Source organism: Tasmannia lanceolata, unplaced genomic scaffold (genome assembly GCF_043159265.1).
Source record: "Tasmannia lanceolata isolate RefF3 unplaced genomic scaffold, GAP_Taslan_0.1 ptg000024l, whole genome shotgun sequence".
NCBI classification, from domain to species: domain Eukaryota; kingdom Viridiplantae; phylum Streptophyta; class Magnoliopsida; order Canellales; family Winteraceae; genus Tasmannia; species Tasmannia lanceolata.
Window position 1 is genome coordinate 11,903,930 of NW_027518701.1, and position 18,130 is coordinate 11,922,059.

General features: G+C 42.5%; 2 protein-coding genes across 2 annotated transcripts; one reads left to right on the forward strand and one right to left on the reverse strand.

Annotated features, from left to right (window-relative positions):
* Positions 1-293: 293 nt before the first annotated feature.
* Positions 294-1,000, reverse strand: LOC143857034 (uncharacterized). The gene is made up of 2 exons (XM_077367307.1): positions 806-1,000; positions 294-716 (listed from the first exon to the last, which is right to left on the reverse strand). Exons 1-2 carry the CDS (start codon positions 998-1,000, stop codon positions 294-296), a joined length of 618 nt encoding a protein of 205 aa, XP_077223422.1.
* Positions 1,001-6,792: 5,792 nt separating this feature from the next.
* Positions 6,793-8,117, forward strand: LOC143857440 (uncharacterized). The gene is made up of 3 exons (XM_077367866.1): positions 6,793-7,105; positions 7,362-7,429; positions 7,529-8,117. The coding sequence occupies exons 1-3, from the start codon at positions 6,947-6,949 to the stop codon at positions 8,010-8,012; spliced, it is 711 nt and encodes a 236-aa protein (XP_077223981.1). The 5' UTR covers positions 6,793-6,946; the 3' UTR covers positions 8,013-8,117.
* Positions 8,118-18,130: the final 10,013 nt, after the last annotated feature.

An 18,130-nucleotide genomic window follows, 5' to 3' on the forward strand; every position in this document is an offset into this window, starting at 1 on the left:
TATAATGCTTGTCCGTCGAAGATGTAATGGGCGGCTTTGGCAATCAAACGTCGAGCTTCCGAGGGTAGGGTGCCATCTCTTAGGTACTGTACTATCGGATCCATCCAACTGGGTTCTTCATCGAGTTGTAGAACTTCTTCTTTCTTGATGCTAGGTCGGGAGAGGATCTCGGTGTACACATTTCCTGGTTCGAATATTCCGGAAGACGCCATCTTGGACAATGCGTCGGCATGGGCATTCAGGGTTCGGGGAATCTGTACTATTTGAAACTCTTCAAAGGTGGAGATCTCTTTTCATACCTTTTCTAGGTACTTGAGCATTCGTTCTTCTTTAGCTTCGCTGAAACCATTGGCTTGGCTTACAACCAATTGTGAGTCACTGTGGGCTCTGACTCGGTTGGCGTGTAATTCGGTGGCGAGTGTTATCTCGACGATTAGGGCTTCGTATTCCACCTCGTTATTAGAGGCTTTGAAATTGAACTTCGTCGCATACTCTGCGAGGAAATTATCCGGCCCTGCTATGACCAAACCAGCGCCACTACCCCCAGCGTTGGAGGAACCATAGATGTATAGCATCCAAAGTGGTCCCTGGTTTGGTAAGTTTAGAGCTGGTTCCTCGTTCGGATGGTCCGATTCTTCTGGCTCGTCCATCAGTATCGTCTGTTCTGCTATGAAGTCTGCGTGCACTTGATATTTGATTGCTGGTCGGGGTTTTATCTGAATGTCAAACTCGCCCAACTCAACTGCCCAGCTAATTAGTCATCCCGACGTCTCGGGCTTCTGCAGAATTTTTCTGAGGGGTTGACCGGTGAGGACTGTGATTGGGTAAGCTTGGAAATACAGGCGGAGATGACAACCGTAAAGGCGAATTTCTCAATTCCCTGGTATTGAGTCTCAGCGTCATGAAGCACTCGACTGACATAGTAGATGGGTTGTTCAACTTTCCCTTCCTGCCGGATGAGTAGAGAGCTTACCGCGGCGAGTCCTACCGTCAGGTACATGTACAATTCCTCGCCCGGTACCGGCTTGAAGAGTAAAGGAGGAGTTTGTAGGTAAGCCTTCAGCTGGTCCAAGGCTGTCTGACATTCTTCGGTCCATCAGAAATCTTTCACATTCCTGAGAGTCTTGAAGAAAGGCAAGCATCTGTCGGCAGATCTAGACATAACTCTACTGAGGGCTGCGATTCTGCCTGTAAGCCTTTGTACCTCCCTGATTTCCTTCAGCGGGGTCATCTCGAGTAGTGCTTTTATCTTCTCGGGGTTGGCTTCGATTCCCCGCTGGCTAACCATGAAGCCTAGGAACTTACCGGATGTTACCCCAAAGGCGCACTTGGCCGGGTTTAACTTCATTCGGTTGCGACGGAGAACGGAGAAGGCTTCTTTAAGGTCTGCTATGTGATTTCGAGCTTCAAGGCTCTTGATGAGCATGTCGTCGATGTAAACTTCCATGTTTTTTCCTATTTGTTCAGTGAAAATCTTGTTGACGAGGTGTTGGTATGTGGCTCCGGTGTTTTTGAGGCCAAAGGGCATGACCTCATAACAAAATAGTCCTTGGTCGGTGATAAAGGAGGTTTTTGGGATATCGGGCTCGTACATCTGAATCAGGTTATAGCCGGAGAAGGCATCCATGAAGCTCAGCATTTCATGTCCGGCTGTGGCGTCGATGAGGTGGTCGATCCTCGGTAACTGGTGACAATCCTTCGGGCATGCTTTGTTGAGGTCGGTAAAGTCTATACAAATTCGTCATTTTCCATTAGACTTCTTGACCATCACCACATTCACGACCCACTCTGGGAAATGAATCTCTCTTATGAACTTGGCTTCAAGGAGCCTATCCACTTCTTCCTTGATATGCTTTTGTCTCTTTGCGGTGAACTTTCGTTTCTTCTGCTTAACTGGTTTGAAATTTGGATCCACGTTCAACTTATGGACTGCTACATCGGAGGGGATTCCCTGCATGTCGGAGACGGACCAGGCGAAGATATCCGAGTTAGTTTTCAAGAAATTGACAAGGTCGGTTCTAAGCTTACCCGGAAGGAGAAAACCAATCTGGACAGTTCATTCTTTGGACCCGATGAAAAGAGGGGCCTTTGTAAGTTCCTTGACCGGCTCTCCTCTCTTCACCTCAACTCATGGGTCAGGGCCACCGATGGAGAAGGTTTCCTTGGCAGCTTTCTTCTTTTTCAACAGGGTGGCGTAACATTCCCGATCTTTCTCTTGGTCACCTTTGACATCTCCTATGCCGTGCCTCGTGGGGAATTTCAACTTCAGGTGGGTAGTGGAAACCACTGCCCCCAGTTCGTTCAGTGCTGGCCTTCCGATGATACCGTTATAAGCAGAAGGGACTCGAACTACCACGAAGGTTTGCATGATGGTCCGTTGAGTTGGGTGAGTTCCGAACGTTACTGGGAGTTTGATTTTGCCTCGCACCTTGATTTCTTCTCCGGAGAATCCATAGATGGACCAGTCAACCGGTTCCAGTCTTTCCTTGCCGATATGCATTTCGGTGAAGGCATCTTGGTGGAGAACGTTGATAGAGCTTCCTGTGTCTACCAATATTCGGCTTACAGTGAAGTTGGCTATGGTGAGCCGAACCACTACGGCGTCATCGTGCTGTCGGTCAATCTTTCTGTAGTCCTCCTCCATAAAAGTGATACGCACACTGTTGCTCGGATCAGACCTTGGCTTCATCCTCGTTGCTTCTTCTGGTTTTGGAGCTCTTTGACGGCTGCTCTCCACTTGGTGATTGGTCGAGCGTCGGTGGATGGGGGACTGACGCTCGTCAGTAAGTCGATGAACTTCGAACGTTGGTCGTTGTTGATTCCTTGGAGAGTTATGAAGATAACGGTTGATTCGATCAAGTCCGGCGAGCCTCTCGATTTCATTCTCAAGATGGTAGCAGTTGTCGGTGGTGTGTCCATGATCTTGGTGGAAATAACAGTACTTGCTAGAGTTTTTCTTTTTCCCTGTGTTTCTCATCCTTTCTGGCCATTGTATGGGTTCTCTGTCGCGGATTTCATACAAGATGTTGGACACCGTTGTGTTTAACGGCGTATAATTAACTCTTTCAAACTGGATATTTGGGGTGCGACGACTCTGTCGGTCGTTGTATCGCTCCCGCTTTTGACTTGGTCTTGACCGAGATTCATCCTTTCGCTTTTCGCTTGCCCTGACGTTCTCCAATTCTCTCTCCATGGCAAACGATTCCTCGTTGCTGATGTATCGATCCGTAGTGGCCATGAGCTCTTGGAGGTCTCGAGGAGGGTTGACGTTCAGGGCCACCTTCATGTCTCGATCCTTGATGGCGTGACAAAGTGCGGCACGGACCATGTCAAAGTTGGGCTCCTTGATCTGATGAAGTTCGGTACGGAACCTACCGATGAATTGTTGGAGCGTCTCATCTTTTCTTTGTCGTAGAACTAAAAGAGCGTCGGTGGGCTTCCTCCAGGGCCAACTGTTCACAAAGTAGGCGACGAATTATTTTCCGAGTTCGTGGAATGACTCAACGGAGTTGGGTTTCAACCGGCCGTACCAGTTACTTACATCCTTTTTTAAGTATGCGGAGAATGCTTTGCACATCGTTGCGTCTGAGGCATTCCTGAGTACCATTGCTCTGTGATAGGCTTGAAGGAACTCTAGAGGGTCGGATGACCCATCATAGAGGTCCAGACGAGGCATATCGGAGTTCATTGTGATGACAACATCGGTGATTCTCGGGACAAACGGGGAGGCGATTTCGCTGTCCCATTTCGCCAGGAGATCCGGATCACAGGGCGCCCTCATTTGTTGTTAGAGTTCCCTTATCTGGCGTTGGAGATCAGCCATGATCGTAGGGTTTTCTTCCGCCCTGTCATTCCTCGTCGGACTTCCTCTCAGTGGCGGTATCTGATCATCGATCTGATGAGTCAAATTTACTATCGTTGGCTCAGCCATTGGGTCTTTGCGTCTGCGATGGCGATTATCACAACGATGGTCGGGTAACGGACTGGTGATCGACGCGGACCCTTGTTGGTGCTGGTGGGGTCTCCGACTTCGAGGGTTTCATCCTCTCGTAGACTTTTGTTCTTCAAAGACCTCGACAAGTGGAATTTCTTCAGCGGGCGGAATCACCGGTGGGGACGGTGTTGCTGGTTGTGGAGGGAACCTTTGAAGTACTTGTTGAAAGGCGCTTGCCACATCCCCAAGTTGTTGCCCAAACTTGTTGAGGGCGTTCATAGTGACCGGAGCGTCGCCGGAGACAACCATTTCTCCTGTCTCCGCATATTGTTCTTGGGCTCGTTGGCTTGCTTGGCTTCTCATAACCATTTCACCGTTAGGTTGAGAGGGAGCTATCAATTTTGGCATCGACGGGTCCCACGGATGGCGCCAATCTAAGGACGTCTAAAATCTGACTGCACGTGCTAGCCTAATAGAACCTGCATTCACAAAGAAAGCATCAGTGGACCTGGAGTTGTGGCTCCGGGCGGCCACTTCGACACTCAAGTCAGATATGGATAATCATAGACGAATGGACGATGGAATAGGGTGGAGGGCCAAGACGAGTTACCAGACCAAGGGGAGAAGGAGAATTGATTTCCCGTTGCCTTTGCTTGAGTGTGTAGACCCCTATTTATGGGGGTGGCAGCCCACGATCATGAGAATATCTGTTTTTCCTTTGATTTAGCCTACGTGGGGCATGATGGACAGAGGATAAGATCGTGGAGCTTTGGTTTCCTGTGATACCGGGCGGAGATTATGGGATTGTGGCCTTGGCGGGGTGTTTTGAATTTGAAAGCCGCGCTTCAACTGTAACAGCTGTCCGGATTGGTCGCTTGGGGGCGAGATCATAGCAATTGCATTTGGTTTGAATATGACGGTCGGTGTCGAACCAAAAGAACATGGTGTGGACGCGATGGCGCGATTCGGGGCCGATTTTAACTTTCAGGGCGCGAGGCAGTCTGGTTTGGCATTGGAGAATGTCTTTGAGGGTCGGTACCATGTATACCGATTTTACCCCCAACATGGGTGTTCTTAACAAAGAGATGATCGATGTTCAATTTTTCATCCCATGTCTTCTTAGTGTCTCTTGCCTCTTAGATTCTGTTATAAATTTTGAGAAATCTGATCTATTTAGTTAAGAAATTTACTCCACGTGCATGAACACCTTTCAAATATCAACCGTCCTTTTAACTACAACGGCGAGAGACATTTTTTTTTGAAAAGGGTAAGCTGGGGTTAGGCAGACCCCGACCAGATATATTGAAAAAATGGAGATTACAAAGATAGAGCAAGAGCACACCCAAGCCACAAGCGACCGGGAAACAAGAACAGACTAAGTGCAAAGCAGCACGGACAAAAGCATACAACGGCGAGAGACATTAACTCAAGGTATTTTGTAGTTTCTACCCGTTTTAGAGTTAATTTCGTAAATTAAGCTTAGAAATGGGGCGCTGATATTGCCTCCCGTTGGTAGAATGGTGGGCCCATCTTTGAACAACGTAAGCCCTGCCCATACTACACCATAGGATAATCCAAACCGTCCATTTGATCGGCCATAAACGTAAATAGGTTGCGTCCCAAAATAATATTTCCATAGGCTGATCCTAGCCCTCCGATCTAAATAGAAACTACATCTTATGCAACCTCTATAGATTGTAGGGTTGTGATCATCCTATGGAAATTATTTTTGGGGCACAACCTATTTACATTGTGGCCCATCAAATGGACGGCTCAGATCATCCTATGGTCCGGACGGTACACTTCATTTTCAAAAATATGGGTGGGGCCTAAATTGGTAAGAACCACACCATAGGATGATCCAAACCATGGATGGCTTGGATCATCCTATGTTGTGGACAGTACGCTTCAATTTGAAAAATATCGCTGGGGCCTACGATTGGGCCTTAATGTTAGTGTACGACCAACTCCATAGGATTATCCAAACCATGGACGGCTTGGATCATCCTATGTTGTGGACGGGCCTTAATGTTACTGTACGACCACAGTATGATCCAAACCATTCATTTGATGGGCCAACCCTTGTGGGGGCACAACCCATTTACGTTATGGCCCATCAAATGGACGGCTCGGATCATCCTATGGTCTGGACGGTACACTTCATTTTCAAAAATATGGGTGGGGCCTAAATTGGGCCTTAATGTTACTGTACGAACCACACCATAGGATGACCCAAACCATGGACGGCTTGGATCATCCTATGTTGTGGACAGTACGCTTCAATTTGAAAAATATCGGTGGGGCCTACGATTGGGCCTTAATGTTACTATACGACCAACTCCATAGGATTATCCAAACCATGAACGGCTTGGATCGTCCTATGTTGTGGACGGGCCTTAATGTTACTTTACAACCAACTCCATAGAATGATCCAAACCATTCATTTGATGGGCCACAATGTAAATAGGTTGTGCCCCAAAAATTATTTCCATAGGATGATCACAACCCTACAATCTATAGAGGTTGCATAAGATGTAGTTTCTATTTAGATCGGATGGCTAGGATCAGCCTATGGAAATGATATTTTGGGACGCAACCTATTTACGTTTATGGCCCATCAAATGGACGGTTTGGATTATCCTATGGTATGGTATGGGTGGGGCCTACATTGTTCAAAGATGGGCCCACCATTCCACCAACGGTTTCTGTTGGGCCCACCAACTGTTCCTGTTGTGTGTGTGCGCGGAGAGAGAGACCGGTCAAATGTGGGAAAGTGACGTATACGTTAATCCTAACGTTTAACGTTAGCCAGCCGTCGAGAGGGAGAAAATAGCCTAAAAGGCGGGGTGGAATATCAGCTCCCTAGAAATATCATATATAATATTCCCTTCGTTGCTAGGGACGAAACCCTCGTTTCGATATTTTTGCGACATCTGAAAGAGAAAGTGTGAAAGACATCGAGCGCATTGGATCTCTCCTACATACAGACTATACTATTGGGCGTCACACCATATGAGGATTAGAAAGCACGCAAAGATCTCTTCGTCTCTCTCCATCTCACCTTTCTCGACGACCTTGAAGAAAGACATCTGCGAGCTCTACCGGTCACCGTGGGATGTATTACTCTTGGCTCCTCAATCCTACCTCTCCTCTCACCCAATAAAATCCCAGGTCTTACCCTAAATGAAATCTCTTTTCCCTCTTTTTTCACTTTAATTTTTTTACACTATCTTATTTCCATCATTTTACTTTTGGGTCTAGGGTTTTTGTAAATGGGTCTATTTCCTATTTACGATTAGGAATTGTGGGTATAGACCGGCAGGAGACTGGCTATTGATAGAAACCCTAAATCTGTTAATTACCTATACCTTTTTGTTAATGTAGTAAATGAGATTTGTGGGGTTGGGTATGAATGATTATTTTTCAGGATGAAGATGAGGAGACTGTGACAGTGGAGAATGGGAGCGGAAGAGTATCAGTTGGCATCGTTGCCAGGTAAGTAACAACACCAAGAAATGGATTTTGGGATTTATTTCATTTTCCATGGAATAATTTATATGAATTCGAAATGGTATGATGTTAAATGTATAATAGATTGAAGGAACCCTCAAAAGTGAAGGAGAACAAACAGAAAAATGAAGAGAAAAGTAAGAGGATTTGTAGTAAGAAGGGTGGGAAGGGATGTGAATGTTGGAGAGAGGCAAAAGGACACTCCCTTTGTGCCCACCATCTAACACAGCGCCGTTCTTATCGCTACGAGTCCTGCCGGAAATCTGACCTGGAAGAAGCTGCTCTTGCCGGAACTCGACACAATAATAATCCAAGTAGGGGTGGATCGGATTTTTACTATGATTCTGGGTTTGGACCTCGATGGGGGAAGAAGAGGAAACGAGGAGGAATGGCTGAGATGGATGGTGAAAGCATGCCATTATCATGGTCTAATCAAGGTCATGTGCTTGATTTTAAGGACCATTCTGATGATGATAGAGATGAGAATGACATTATTGATGATGGGTATTGGAGAAAGAAAAGGGGAAGAAAACCTATGAAATCTCGTTCTCTCAAGTCTCTCCTTTGATTCTTTCATGTAGTTTCTGTTGCCGGGTAGAGAAATTGCTCGATTGAGTTCCATCTTTTTGTCATTGCCCATGAAGGACATTTTGGTGATTAATTAATACTATTAAGGTTATTTGGGTCAGTTCAATCTTGCCTTACTTATTTGAGGACCAATTTAATAGTCCTGCTTCTTTGGAACTCAAAACAACGTTACTTTTAGTTTAACCGTCCAATGAAGATTAGATTGAGATGGGTGCAGCTCAGGTCGGGTTTAGGCCAACCCAACCCCGACACGACCAGATTTCCAACCCAATGAACTTCAACCCGCCCCGACCCGACCCGACCTGAGTTTTTAAGCTTAAAAAATTGATTAAAAATGTCGAGTTTCACTCGGGTCGGGTTACCCAAACTCTGTCGGGTTTCACTCAGGTCGGGTTGCCCAAACTCTCAACCCAACCTGATTTCCAACCCGGGTTGGAAAAACTCAACCCAAACCTGAACCTGTCTAGGCCTGATTTTTTTTTCGGGTTGAACCCGACCCAAGTTGCACCTAATTTGAACTCGCCATTCACCTAATTTGAACTCGCCATGCCTGAATCTTTGGCCATGTTTGGCTGCCGTGAAAGTTTTTTCGCGGAGGAAGAAATCAATCAAAGAATAATCATAAAGACTCTGATGGGCATAGATAACCAAGAAGACAAAGCTCATTCAAATTATTCGCGTAAGCTATTGGGATGAGTCCTCCTTTGTCCTATCATCAGAACGGTGGTCTTAATTGGGAAAAAAAAGTCCTCGAATCAATTTTGACAACAGTTAGCTGACATTAAACAGCCAAATAGAGTAAGCTGCTGATGACGGTGGTGCTTGTCTAGGTGTGGGAAGGTGGGACTCAGTCCGGTAGGAGACAAGTAGGGCCTAGCCTAACGCGCTCCATCAACTTTTGGCGTATTGGTTAGATACCTAACATTAGAGCAGCCACCACATCCCATGTTCGAGGTACAGAAGGGGAATCTGTTAGGAAATTATCCTAACGGTGGATGTGGCATGTGCAAGATCAACGGCCTAGATCATTTTGTTAGTTGGTTTTGTGAAAAAGACATTAAGTGAAAAGCCATAAAAGAAGGGGTGTAAATGTAAGAAACTTTTGGGGAGGGAACCAACGTGATGAGGAGTTGTGTTTCTTCCCATAAATGTCTATTTATTCTCTCATCCGGTCCCTACTTGCACACAACAATTTCTACATCCTTCTCTTGGCAATTCACGGCAAAAAGAGAGAGGAAGTCAGTCCCCATCACCGTCTGTTGTGGAGTGAGGAGAAATACGGAATGGAATCCTTCCAGTGATAGCAAAACGATATTCGGCTTTCGGTATGTTCCCTTTACTGTTCTTTTTCAATCCATATGGTTAATTGTGATTTTCTCAAAGTTGGACCGCCAAAGATCCGTTGACCGTGTTCCTTTTATGATGAACACTTACATGTGGTATCAGAGCCACGGTTCCGGCGAGAAAATCGCATTAAAAGTGATTGAAATAGGGTTTGTGAAAACTTGTATTTTGAGTGCCGCCATCAATTCTGGAGTCGGATCGATGATTAAATGGCACTGAAACGTTGCTTGTGTTCCCATGAATCTAACGCAACAAACGGTTCGTCGATCCGATGTCTGGATTGCATTTGACGGCGATTTAAAGATGAAAATTTTAACTATTAGGGAACCTCTTTATCTGCTCTTATAATGAATCGATCCTGGGACCTTGGAACTGACTGAATATATCACCCTTAACTATAGGAACACTACAAATGGAGTAATTTAGTGGGTCAGAAACCTTAGCAAGTGATGGAATAGATCTACATAATTCAAGACTACAAAAGGCTAGACTATGTATCATTGAATGACAGACTCACTAAACCCACATCTAAAAGATGCTTATGAATAGTGAGAGTTCAATGTTAGTATCACTCTAGTAGTAATGGTAGACCTCCTATTTTTTTATGTAATTCGAGATGTTTTTAAGACTCGAAAATGCAAAGGAGTTCTTGAATGTAGTTAGTGAATATTTTAGAGGATCATTGGAAGCACTTATAAATACCCTTATGATGTGTTTTGATAACCTTAAAGTATATTCACCACAGTTGTAGTTTTGAGCACACTTTGAAAGGCTTTAGATTCAGAACCTTGGTTGTGCTCACTTTCGACACACCTCTTGGTTATTTTAAATGGCAACATTAGAGTCCTGAAGATATAGACTAGTCTTAGCATTATCAATTAAAGAGAGTGAACTTGGTATCAAGTGCCATTATCTTGAATAATAAATGACACATAAAGTATCTTAAGTTCGATATGGCCTGGAATTAATATCATATCTTTGTATATTATGATTTCTATTTCGTAAGTACTCCGGAAAAAGATTTGTGAATAGATTAAGGCATTACTATTCACATTTAGAATTCTATGTGAGGCCTTGGTGCGAGTTAGGTGCTTAGTAGAGGAGAGTATACCATTATATCGGAAAATAGAATAAAGGTGGTTGTTGAATCCATTATTACTCGCCACTCTTTCCTGAAATTTTGGTTTCATATGAACTACAAACGTTATTCTAGAAAAAGTTGATTCCTTTGGCTATGAATCAAGGTTTGGAAGTATAATGGATTCTCTCTAGTTTTCCATTTCCCATTTAGTGATTTTGGTTCTCATTAGGGCAATCCTTATTGACTTGGATTGCACTTCTCTCAAGGTCAGACTTGGCCCACCTTGCATTAGAATGAGATAATCGGTATTGTTAGAAATAAATGAAATAGCGTGAACAAGAATTTATCCAATCAGTGGCTTAAGTTTTTTAACCACATATCTGAGGATAGTTGGGTAAAAGAAGAATTATAGATTCACTTGATTTTACCGATTTAAACAATGATACGGGGTACATTGAAGGAGAAATATACAAAGATTAATCGGTTTAGGGTGTCACCAAGAGTATTGATCTACTAAAGGTCATTCACAATGACATCTTGGATCTTTGGACTCTGACAGTTGGTGGCGGAAGGTGTTACCCTTTTGGTTAAATTTTCTAGCCATATTTAAATGTGTCTCTCTAATCAGAAGTAGGAGACCCTATCTTTGTTTGTGATCTATAAGGTAAGAGTCAAGAATTAACTTGACATAAACGATCAAAACAATAAGGGTCATTTACGCAACTCTTTGTTGCCTAAGATTGTGGGTTAAAACTCTTAAAACACCCATGTATTTTGTGATCCAAGTAAGGCTGTGCCTAAGACCCTTTAAGATTTATGGGTCATAAGGAAGCTGAAATTGGGAAACATGCAACTTTGGGTTGTTTATATGAGGCAAAAGTTTATAACCCACGAATATAGTGATTAAGCTCTATGACCATAAGTTGCAATTTCATAGATTATTTTAAAGTATTTAAGGGTTTTAGGTTCTGTTGATTGACCCATAGTACGTATATTGTCGGGATTAAATGTGCCAAGACTTCTAAATGATGGTGACCTTAGTGGGAGTGTAGTGTCTTTAGTAAAATCACCTTTAAGGAGAACCAGATTGTAGTACCGGTACTGGTGATCCAAGAGAAGGTGGTACCAATGCTCATTGGAACATTAAAAGACACATATAAGTTAACAACCCACATTATAGATGTTTTGGTCGTGACGACTACCGAACAATCCTTGAGGCTAAGGAAAGAGGCACATAGTCTGTAGACTTAGAGATTCTGCTTAAGGTTTAGAGCAGACTTCCCGACAATTGTACATAAAGTTTCATCAAGTACTCTCTATGTTAAGTTTTAAGGAATTGTCACAGGATAATGGATATATCTTAAGGTCAGAGGAGTAATATTATTTTCCTCGTGTTATGTGTTGATGGTATACTACTTGCTAGTAGTACTTAGCCATGTTCAATGATATTCATACAAAAGAATTCAGGTGAAGCATCCTACATAATAGGAGTTTAGATTCACCTAGTTGGGACTCGAGGATTGCTGAGATTGCAGAAAGCCTATCTTGGTAAAGTCCTAAGTATTGAACATGGATAAATTACTCAATTTGTAGTGTTCCTATAGTTAAGGGTGATATATTCAGTCAGTTCCAAGGTCCCATGATCGATTCATTATAGGAGCAGATAAAGAGGTTCCCTAATAGTTCCGCAATTGGGGTCTATTGAATGTTTAAATCTGCACCTATCTGTGTATAACCTATATGGTGGGCAATTTTAAAAAGTACCAATGTTATTTATGTATGGATCATTGGAAATTTACCAAAAGGTTATATATTGTCTATAAGGGACTAAAGGTTTAATGCTCACATAAAGTAAATGAGATAACCCTAGTGTGATTGGTTAATCTAATTCCGACTGTTGTTAGAACACCTAGAGTTCTGCTCTAGTATATTTTGCAGAAAGTCCTAAATCGTGGAAGAATGTCAAATTGACATTCAGTTACTTCCACCTTGAGTACGGAGTTTATTGTGTACTTCAAGGCCTTATACTATGCCTTGAAGTCGCGGAATTTTATCTCAGGGTTTTATCTTGTTGATAGTCGACAAGTTATTGAGAATGTATTGTGATAATTCCGCTGTGGTTTTACAATTCCAAGAATGACAAATCAAGTAATGGGGTCAATGTATTGACATATTGTCGTGAGGAAGTTCAGAATCAGTGTGTATCTGAAGATTACATAAGCACCGCACTTATGTTGGCGGATTCTTTGACTGAGGGCTTGTCACCAAAGCTCTTTAGAGAGCATGTAGCGCGCATAAGGTTGGTTGACACTTTTGATAGCCTATGACAGTGGGAGTCTGCATTAGGTATTGAGATACACTGTTGTGATCACATTTTATTTTATGATTCTGATATATATTATTTTCTACCGCTCCATTTTGTGCACATTACGTAAATGGATTGTGAGTAAGAGGTAGAATGTATGTAGACTGTTTTGGACCATATTTACATCTTATGCATGTATGCGTTTACATTCATGTTGGTAAGTATTACTAATGATATAATCGTGGGGTAGGCTATTGGGTAGAGTTGGTGACCCAATTGTTACATGGTTTATTGTTAGTAGTTTTTGCTGAACGCGATGTTGTGTTTATTATCTAACTAACTTAAAGATATGATCCTTATGTTTGGCTCAAAGATCTTGCTGGCCAAGTGGGAGAATGTTAGGAAATTATCCTAACGGTGGATGTGGCATGTGCAAGATCAACGGCCTAGATCATTTTGTTAGTTGGTTTTGTGAAAAGGCATTAAGTGAAAAGCCATAAAAGAAGGGGTGTAAATGTAAGAGACTTTTGGGGAGGGAACCAGCTAGATGAGGAGTTGTGTTTTTTCCCAGAAATGTCTATTTATTCTCTCATCCGGTCCCTACTTGCACACAACAATTTCTACATCCTTCTCTTGGCAATCCACGGCAAAAAGAGAGAGGAAGTCAGTCCCCATCACCGTCTGTTGTGGAGTGAGGAGAAATACCGGAATGGAATCCTTCCAGTGATAGCAAAATGATATTCGGCTTTCGGTATGTTCCCTTTACTGTTTCAATTTCAATCCATATGGTTAATTGTGATTCTCTCAAAGTTGGACCGCCAAAGATCCGTTGCCCGTGTTCCTTTTATGATGAACGCTTACAGAATCCTATGGAGAGCACTTATGATTTGTCCACAAAAAAAAAATCACGCCCTTCTATGTATTTAAGAACCTCATGAATGAAGTCCTAAAATTTTAGAATCTCACACATTCTCTCCCATTAATGAGGGAGTGAATCATTCAGAAAAATATAGGAAATGATGTTAAGGTATTTTCCCTTGGGTCTTTACATTATTTTCTTAGGCCCTGCTTGTTTTGGATTTGGAGAACCGATTTTGAGTCTATAATTTGACTATAGGGCTCAAAATTATCGTAATTTTGAGCCAATAATCAGTTTTAATTTTGAGCCCAATAATCAGTTTTGAATTTACAATCAATTCTCACAATCCAAAACAAACAAGGCATTTGCCCTTGAGCAAAGACGGAGGACAAATCTCAGTGAATATTTTTTTATATAATCTGAGATTAATCCTTCCAAAAGAACAAAATATCTATCATTTTTGTCTATAGAAGCATGCCAACTTCCTTTTCATCCAACTAACCCCCAAATACCCAACAACTATAATTTCCCCTCCCCTTCCTGCAAATGACTCTCCATGCTTAGGAAAACTCTTATTAAATCCCTTGTCTGGTTGACCCCAAACTTCACTTATAAAATCCCTAATAACTGTTGAAGAGTGTTGAAGGGTATTTTGGTCATTACATGTATGTTGAGGGGTATTGTAGTCTTTGTACCATGTAGCCCTAAGTTGTGCATATATATATATATATATATATATATATATATACATTATGTTACATGGGCATCTCCTTAGTGGAGACTCACCATCTTCTCCCTCACTCTTCTTCTCTTTCCTTTTCCACTCCTTCTAACATGGTTTCAGGGCTAAGATCCTAAGGGTGGAAAAAAGGAAGAGACCCTCATCACCATCTCCATCTCCGGCAGCGACCTCCACCACCGGAACCACCTCCGGCTACATTCATCACCTTTGGCCACCACCCTTATCTCCACCACATTCTCTCTTTTCCAAACCCTAAATCCGAGAAACCCTTATGCTAAACCCTAAATCCCCAACCCTAGATCAACCCTCAATCCTAAATCCGTGAACCCCACACCCTAAATCTATGAAACCCTTACCCTTCCCTTCTTGTGAGGTCCTAAATCCCACCCTTTTTCTTCTTTTCTTTATCCGTTCTTCCTCATCCATATCTTCCTTATTTGTTCCATTTTTGTTCTATCTCCATAAATCTCTTTCTTTTCTCCATCGTCCATCCCTTTGTTTTCTAACTCTTAATCCATTGTTGTGTTCTTTCTAGTTCTCTTAACCCCTTCTTTATGCTTTAAATCTTTTTTTCTCTTTTTTGAGTCTTATCCCCCCATCCACTCCATTATAATCTAATCATCTATTTATCCGTCCTCGTTGTGTTTTATGGCGTATGTATTGATCTCAGAGGTTCACACCAAGTGTTTCATTAAATGTCTAAGAGAGGTGTTGTGCCTTGCAAGTCCCCTTTCCGCAGCAAGTTGAAAGCTTTTGCCCTCAACTTGAGGAGGAGTATTGAAGGCCTCATGTAGTTCCAAGGATGGAGCGTTGTCTTGTTGTTGCCTTGATGTCGTCTCTAGGTTGATGTAGTCTCACCCTCTATATTACTGTGGTGTTGTTCTTTGTTAGTAATCTTGTTGGGGGTTGTTCCACATGGAGTTCTCATTTGGTGGTTCTTGTTGGTGGTTATTCTTCCTTTCTGTCTTGTTGTCTGCTCTAGTTAATGTTGTTCACCATTCTTTGTTGGTAGTCTTTTGGTTAGTTGGTTGTCGGTTTGTTGGTGGCCAAGGGTTGTTTGGTTGGTTGTTGGTTTGTGTTCAACGTTGGTTAGGTTGGTTGTGGTTGTCGTTCGTTTGTTGGTTGGGTTGATCGTGATTGAGATCAACGTTGTTGTGGTTGATTGTTGTAGACACCCCATTTTGACTTGACCCAAATTTTCCAAAAATTGAATAAATCCCGAATTTCGAGTCCCGAAACCGAATTCAAGGTCCCCAGAATCAGGCTTCAAGTTCCCGAAACCGGTTCCAACATGTTCGGAATCAATTTTGAAATTCTCGAAACCGAGCATAGAACGTGAAAGAACCTGAAGAACCTGAAAAATGCTCATCTGCAGATCATTTTCGAAACCTTTTGAAAGTCTGAGTGATCCCCGAACCCCATTGATATTCTCCGTTCAATTGTCTCGACCTTCTCCTTCATTTTTCTAAAAATTTGAAAACAACTAAAAATATGCCTGAGTTTTGGTATTGATACTCTATTTGATTTTCCTGAGTTCTAGTGTTTATCCGCACACCATATTTTGATACACACACTAACTCATTTCGTCTTAGTGTTTAAGGTGTTGTTAAGAGGTTATTACATTTTCCAAGATGGTTGTGCAAAACATGGTTATGCTAACATCATTTCAAAAGAAAGGAGTGTATTTTTCCCTTCTTACCTAGGCCCCCATGATATAGTAAATACACTATCAAGGGCTGTCCATGGGAGAAATGGATGCAAAATACATCATAGAGTGGGCTGTCTAAGGAAGAAAAGGAAGCAAGCATGCTATTTTTTTTATTATTAATATACCCCTCTTCTTACTTAGACCCCTCCCCTATGGAAAGAAAATCAAAGCAAACATGTGTAAAGGGGTTGTCCTAGAGAAGAAAGGGGTGAGATATATCATTGCTTTTTTGTGTTGGATCTCTACTTCACCAAGGCACCCCCTTTTGAGTAAAGGAGTAGTCATAAATACATAAGATGGGGGGTGCCCATGGAGCAAAAGGGGGCAAAAATATCATTTCCCTTTACATAGCCATCGAATGATGGTAAAAAGAGGGTGGTCTTCTTGATTTTTCTCCAACAGAAATAGAGAGGGAGAGAGAGGGAGAGAGAGGGGGAGGATTCCGGTCATCATCTCCGGCAATCCCGCCGGAGATCCAACCATCATCATCTCCGTCTGCCTTCGAGAGTTGACCACCACCTCCATTTTTCCATCACCACTACCCTCTTCATTTTCCCTACATCATCACTACCATTTTCAGCCACCCAAACCCACTTCAAAACCCATTTCCCTACATATTATTTCTTCCATTTCCACCATTAACACCACCATCTCCATTGATTCCGGCAAGCTTGCCGGAATCCGACCAAACCAACCCAAACCCTCCTCCTCTTCCACCTTGACCTATAAAACCCAAACCCCAATTCTTCTCCACTCTACCGTCCCTCCACCACCTTTGCAACTCCGACCACCAGCCACCACCGACTACCATAACCCCACTTCGAAAACCCTCTTCCACCCTCATCTTCTATAACCACCACCTCCAAAACCGAAACCCATTTCCACCCCAAACCCACTTCAAAAACCCAAGTCCATAACCCTCAAACCCTCTTCCATTTCAGCCACTAACACCATCAGCCACCTCATCTACCCTTTTCCTCATCCTCTACGTTCATCTCCCCCATCAAACCCACTTGGATTTTCTCTCAGTAGCAGCCACTCCCAAACCCACAAGCCACCACCATCTTTGCCATTAAAATCTTCAAGTTCTCCATCACAACCCCCCATTACTGACCATCACCATCATCTCCACCCGAACACCTTCGACCCTTTCTTTTCCCGATTAAATTCGGCGATTCCGCCCAACTCCGGTCACCTCAATTCCTAACCCATAAGCCCATTTCTACCATTTTTTAGAACCCAAACCCATTCCTCTTGTTCATGTCTGCTGATTTTAAAGCCCATTTTAATTCCCTTCTATGTGTTCCTCCTTCATAGTAACCAATACCACCCTTAGCCGTTTCGGGTCCGTCGATCATCTTTAGTGAGCATTTTTAGTCAGCAATTTTGGCAACGATTTTTGACAGGTATTCAACCAATTATCACTTTCATTGATTGGTTTAAGAGTTTCATTGATTGATCACCTGAGTTGTGTTTGTTTGTCTAGAGTAAATGAAATCAAGTAAGAAATGAGATCGGTATAGTAGCTTCTTTACTTGCATGTCATATTTGAAAGTAACCTTGGGTATTACATAAAAGAAAATGAGAACTTGATCTGAGAATCCAATGGTTTATAATCCTTGCATGATACATGTTTGACAAAATGCTTGTGAAGGACATTTGGGATTTATATTCTTAAAATTTCTTGACATTTATGGTTGTGGATATCTTCTTTGTAGTGATATATAATTTCAGAGAAACTCAGTTCATGTCCTATCATTTGGATCGCTCTTCTTATAGATGTGAAGGCTCTGAGTTTTCGCAAATTAACCAACATTTGATTGTCAAGTCTCACTTTCTGTCTAAGTTCATTCAGACCATTAATTCACTTGCTACAGCCATCTAATCTCTTTTTGGTTTTGTTCCTTAGTTTTGATTGAACTTGAAAGTGATGAAGGTCTTGGAAATAGAAATGACTTCTATAGGGGTTAGTAAGGTGCATTATAATGGATTTGGTATAAATATCAAATGAGGTATTAAGTATATTAGCAACCCCAATTGGTCAATGTTGATACTACTA

Coding starts and splice junctions, on each gene's coding strand:
- LOC143857034 (XM_077367307.1), bottom strand. CDS start 1,000: ATGTACCTGACGGTAGGACTCGCCGCGGTAAGCTCTCTACTCATCCGG. Junction 717..805: donor CCCAATCACAGTCCTCACCG/GTCAACCCCTCA, acceptor TTTGACATTCAG/ATAAAACCCCGACCAGCAAT.
- LOC143857440 (XM_077367866.1), top strand. CDS start 6,947: ATGAGGATTAGAAAGCACGCAAAGATCTCTTCGTCTCTCTCCATCTCA. Junction 7,106..7,361: donor CTCACCCAATAAAATCCCAG/GTCTTACCCTAA, acceptor ATTATTTTTCAG/GATGAAGATGAGGAGACTGT. Junction 7,430..7,528: donor TCAGTTGGCATCGTTGCCAG/GTAAGTAACAAC, acceptor AATGTATAATAG/ATTGAAGGAACCCTCAAAAG.